General features: G+C 46.9%; 1 protein-coding gene across 1 annotated transcript in view; it reads right to left on the bottom strand.

Moving 5' to 3' along the window:
- The window catches only part of LOC124616332 (regulator of G-protein signaling 17), a 510137-nt gene extending 506487 nt beyond the window's left edge, over positions 1–3650 (bottom strand). Inside the window, exons 1-2 of the mRNA XM_047144638.1 lie at positions 3580–3650; positions 3286–3444 (exon numbers count right to left, since the gene is read on the bottom strand). Coding sequence (XP_047000594.1) covers positions 3286–3444; positions 3580–3650 — 230 coding nt within the window. The remainder of the gene's footprint in view (positions 1–3285; positions 3445–3579) is intronic.
- Positions 3651–6000: the final 2350 nt, after the last annotated feature.

Genomic DNA, 6000 nt, shown 5'->3' on the forward strand with positions numbered 1-6000 from the left:
TGGACCGTTACAGAAAAGAACTGTAGGCACATTCGAGCCAAGTCTCTAGGTTACGCATCACAATAGCAGAAAATGATAAAGTTGGAAAAAGTGACACTTCACGAGTGCTGTTCAATAACGAATGATCATAACTTTTTATGGTCATAATTTCTCGCACTAACGTTTAATCTTATGATATTCTGTTAGCAACAAACACGCCGTAGTAGTTTCATTGTTGTGACTCCTGGTTCCAGCCTGTGAGAGGCAGGCAAGGTCGGACAAGTTCAGTATCGCCTGCTGCTGCAGTGGAGGTAACACGCGAGGAACAATACGCGGCTTTGAAATTCTGATTTCGTCTCAACAAATCTTCAGCTGTGGCCTATACAATGTTACAGGAGGCCTATGGAGAGAGTGTTCGTCCCTACAGTGCAGCTCGAAGGTGGTTTAAAATGTTTAAAGAGGGGAAACAATCACTTTCAAAGGAAGGAGGACCTGGTGCTCCAGTTACTACTCTTACGGAAGAAAACATCAACACTGCTGCGGTCATTGTGAGAGAGGATCGACGAATTACCTTAAGATCACTTTCCGAAATACTGAACATTTCATTGGGTGACTCCAACATGTTGTTGACAGAAAAGTTACACATGACACGTGTTTCTGAACGATTGGTTCTTGAACAAAAGAACATTTCCGTGCAGGTCTGTATGCAGTTAAAGCTGATGTTAGAGGAAGGTCCGGAGTTTCTTTAAAATGCAATCGCTGCTGATGAAACTTGGCTACATCATTATGATCATGAGAGCAAACAGCACAGCTCAGTGTGAAAATCTCCTTCATCACCAACCCCCAAACAAGCAAAAGTGGTTGCTTCTGCAGGAAAAGTTATGGTCACCTCATTCTTTGATATTCATGGAATGGTTTATCAGAATGTTGTACCTGCATGCACATCAGTAACTGGACTATACAACAGGGATGTCCTGAAAACATTGCAAGTCCATATCCAGCGCAAAAGACCACATTTCCGTAAAGCAGGCTGGATGCTGCACCACGATAATGCGGCGCCGCATATTGCTAATGTTCTTGCTGAATATCCTGCAAAAATCAACATGAAGTGCATCCCTCACCCTCCCTATGGACGGGGTTTATCCCCATGTGACTTTTTTCTGTTTTTAACATGTATTTGAAGACTGGCAGAAACGCTGGGACAATCTCAGGGGAGATTACTTTGAGAAGGACCATCAAAATTTTGAGTAAAGGTATGTTATCAGAAAAAAATTATGATCATCCCTTATTTCACAGCCCTCGTAATTTGTTGTGCAGTTTAGCACTGTAAACTATGACCTCTTTAAGAGCGGACAGTAACTGCAGCCTATGCAGTTTCGAAAGGTGGGTGTTGGGAATGAATTAGATGATGTGTGGCAATTGTACGAGGGTTGCCCAGAATCTAATGCACCGCATTTTTTTTTTCTCAGCCGAAAACAATGCTACGGATACGAAACGTTACGTATGTATTATTTGAAGTCTCCTGAGTAAGCGCACCAATTTTCCGTCACTTCCGACTGATAACGTAACTGCAGGACAGTTTCAAAATGGCGTCTGTAGGTGATGTACGTTACAAGCAACGTCATGTCATTGAATTTCTCACTGCAGAGAAAGAAACTTCGCGGAATGTTCACAAACGCTTGTGCAGAGGAGTCTATGGAGCATCTGCTGTCGACAAAAGTATATTTAGTCACTGGGCACGGAGGGTGAGGTCATCAGGAGGCGGTTCGGCGGAGCTCCACCATTTGCAACGTTCGGGGAGACCATCCACCGGTGTCACATATAACACGTTGCAGCTAGCTGATGTTTTCATTCTTGAGGACGGACGCATTACGACTCGGCAGTTGGCGCTGCATCTGTCAATCAGCAAAAAGTTTGGATGCAATCATCAGTCCTCTTGGACGTACAAAAGTGTGTGAAAGATGGGTCCCATGGTGTCTAACAGTGGATCACAAATCGCCCAGAAAAAACCATTTGTATTGATTTGTTGCACGTTTTAAAGCTGAGTGGAAGGCATTCTTGTCCGGGATTGTGAGAGGTGATGAAACCTGTGTTCACCATTTTGAGCCCGAAACAAAACGACAGTCGATGGGATGGCTCCATTTCCACTCCCCACAGAAAAAAGAATTCAAGGCAACTACTTCCACCGGTAAGGTCTTGATCATCATGCTCTGGGACTGTGAAGGTATGATTCTCACTGATGTGATTCCAAGAGGCGGTACCATTAATTCAGAAGCGTATGTCAACACAGTAACAAAACTCAAGACGCGCTTCCGGCGACTTCGGTGTCACAGCAACACCGGAGATGTTTTGCTGCAACACGATAACGCTCGGCCCCACACAAGTCTGAGGACTACTGAACACATCGCAAAACAGGTTTGGACAGTGTTACCCCATCCACCCTACAGCCCTGACCTAGTCCCCTCGAACATCCACTTGTTTGGGTCATTAAAGGATGCCATTCGTGGAAAACATTTTGAGGACTTTGAGTAGGTGATTCACACAGTGCAGCACTGGCTCCGCCACCAGGGCAAGGATTGGTACCGATAGGGCATGCAAGCTCTTGTTGCGCCCTGGAGGAAGGCCATAAAACGGGATGGAGATTACGTGGAAAAAGAAGGCGTGTACATAAAACACCATTCTTTCGCTTGTGTAATTCTCATTGTGTTCAATAAAGAATTGTTAAAGAAAAAAAATATTCAATGTATTACTTTCTGGGAACCCTTGTATGTTAAAGAGCATATGACGATACCATGGAACTTTCACTTAATAATGCTCTATACAGGCTGTGTTTACTAAGGTAGACCAGCTCAAATTCAACCAGATCGAGTGCAGAAATGCATCAAGCGTTGGTTTCCGCTGAAGTGGCGAATTTCCTGACTATGTAAGTGAGTTTTTAACGTTGGAAGCCAGTGAGCTCTTCTGAACGACTCAGACTGCTGTTACTGTTTCTCTACTGATGGCACAATACTCCCTGCCTCCTTTCGTACTTGCTTGTTCGTCTCTGATAAAATCTAACAATGTACTCCGCACTACATAGAGTGTCCGGGTATATTAGATCAGATAGTGTATTTACTCGTTCCGGATATATTTGTGGTGGCCATTATTAGAAGTATCCCCTGTACAAGTGTATATGAACACCGCTGAAGGTTTAGGAGAACACAACCGTGTTCCGTCAAAGGCGCCAGCTAGAGCGATAGTAAAATGCTTCTCGGCAGAGTTTTGAAACATGCCATGTTTTGCAAATGGTGGGGCGGACTGCCTTACCAGGAGCAGGAGCAGCAGCAGCACCAGCAGAAGCAGCACGGCTTTCGCTGCTGCGGCTGCCCCGCCGCCGCCGTTGCCACCTGCTTGGCGCCACCAGAGTTGGAGTTGGGAGGCTGAGGTTGGGCCTGCGTCGAGGCGCCCCCGCCGCCCCCGCCGCCGCTGCCACCCCCCGCCGTGCCACCGCCGCCGCCTCCGCCGCTTCCTCCACCGCCCGCGCCTCCACCGCTTCCACCGCCGCCGCCACCACCGCCGTCGCCGCCCCCAGAGCTGGCCCCAGAAGCGGGGTTGGACGACGTGCTGCCCCCGCGCAGGCGGCAACCAGAGCCGGAGTTGGGCCGCTCTCCCGGCTCAGTCGCGTTCGACATCTGCAAACACTGACGCACAGAACACACAGTCAGACACCTGCTGCCTGTATCACTGATATTTATGTGCAGAAGAAACACAGGGTAACTCAAAATTATGTTAACACTGAAATGGACATTACACTACTGGCCATTAAAATTGTTACAGCAAGAAGAAATGCAGATGATAATCGGGTATTCATTGGACAGATATATTATACTAGAACTGACATCTGATTACATTTTCACGCAGTTTGGGTGCATAGATAATGAGAAATCAGTACCCAGAACAACCACCTCTGGCCGTAATAACGGCCTTGATATGCCTGGGCATTGCGTCAAACAGAGCTTGGATGGCGCGTACAGGTACAGCTGCCCACGCAGCTTCAACACGATACCACAGCTCATCAAGAAAAGTGACTGGCTTATTGTGACGAGCCAGTTGCTCGGCCACCATTGAGCAGACGTTTTCAATTGGTGAGAGATCTGGAGAATGTGCTGGCCAGGACAGCAGTCGAACATTTTCTGTATCCAGAAAGGCCCGTACAGGACCTGCAACCGCGACGTCGACAAACAGGGATGCGACAATCATGATGCTGTAAACAGAACCTGTATTCATCCGAAAAAATGACGTTTTGCCATTCGTGCACCCAGGTTCGTCGTTGAGTACACCATCGCAGGCGCTCCTGTCTGTGATGCAGCGTGAAAGGTAACCGCAGCCATGGTCTCCGAGCTGATAGTCCATGCTGCTGCAAACGTCGTCGAACTGTTCGTGCAGATGGTTGTTGTCTTGCAAACGTCCCCATCTGTTGACGCAGGGATCGAAACGTGGCTGCACGATCCGTTACAGCCATGAGGATAAGATGCCGGTCATCTCGATTGCTAGTGATACGAGGCCGTTGGGATCCAGCACGGCGTTCCCTATTACCCTCCTGAACCCACCGATTCCATATTCTGGTAACAGTCATTGGATCTCGACCAACGCGAGCAACAATGTCGCGATACGATAAACCGCAATCGCGATACGCTACAATCTGACCTTTATCAAAGTCGGAAACGTGATGGTACGCATTTCTCCTCCTTACACGAGGCATCACAACAACGTTTCACCAGGCAATGCCGGTCAACTGCTGTGATGGTACGCATTTCTCCTCCTTACACGAGGCATCACAACAACGTTTCACCAGGCAATGCCGGTCAACTGGTGTTTGTGTATGAGAAATCGGTTGGAAACTTCCTCATCTCAGCACGTTGTAGGTGTCGCCACCGACATCAACCTTGTGTTAATGCACTGAAAAGCTAATCATTTGCATATCACAGCATCTTCTTCTATTGGTTAAATTTCGCGTCTGTAGCACGTCATCTTCGTGGTGTGCCAATTTTAATGGCCAGTAGTGAACTAAAATGTATTATAACATATGCTGTATTTTATTTTTAGTTGTAGCAGAGCTAATTACTGTAGAGTCTGCAATCTCTTCTACTTTCAGTTCACATAATGGCTGCATGATTGACACTGAAGAAAAGAAGATTTGTGGCAAGCCTAACGGAAGTGTGTGGTTTGCCGACTCTTGTCCGTGAAAAGTTTCGACAATGATTTGTTCGTGAGCCACCAATCCGTTTAACTATGTATCGCATCTACATGAAGTTTGTGGATACTGGATCGGTAGTTAACATCTATCGAGGCAGTGAAGGGCGTCCAAGACCAGGAAGATGTGAACAAAACTTCTGTGTTGCAGAATTCTTCGAAATGAAGCATACGATGCAACTTGGAAACAGAAATTCCTCAAAAAACGGTTGGCGCATCTTGAACCACGGCCTTGGGATGAGACTATACCAAATCCAAGTTGCCCAAGGTTTAACATTGGCGCTGAAACGTAAGTGGGTGGATTGCTGTCTGATTTTAGCTGAAATGACGAATATCCGGCAAGATATCCTGAATGACGTTCAGCGATGAAGCTACTTTTCACGCAAGTGGATTTCTGAACCGATATGACACTATTTTCTGGCCCACCGAAAACCCACGAGTCATTCTGGACCGTGAATGTGACTACCTCAAGGTGAACGTTCGGAGCGTTGTGCCCGATACTAGAGTAATTGGGTCCTACTTTTTTGATATACGAACATTAACTTCTGACGTCTACTTACAGATGTTGCAGCAGTACAGACTTCTGACGTCTACTTACAGATGTTGCAGCAGTACACAACCGACGAGCTACCACTAGAAATTCACAGTGCAGGTTATTTCCAACAAGACGGCGCTCCACCGCACTGGACCCGTAGTGTTAGAGAATGTCGCGATGCGACGTTTCCAGGTCGGTGGACTGATCGTAATGGACCATTGTGCTAGCTTCCACAGTATACAGACTTAACACCA

This window comes from Schistocerca americana, chromosome 5 (assembly GCF_021461395.2).
Source record: "Schistocerca americana isolate TAMUIC-IGC-003095 chromosome 5, iqSchAmer2.1, whole genome shotgun sequence".
In the NCBI taxonomy this organism is placed as follows: Eukaryota; Metazoa; Arthropoda; class Insecta; order Orthoptera; family Acrididae; genus Schistocerca; species Schistocerca americana.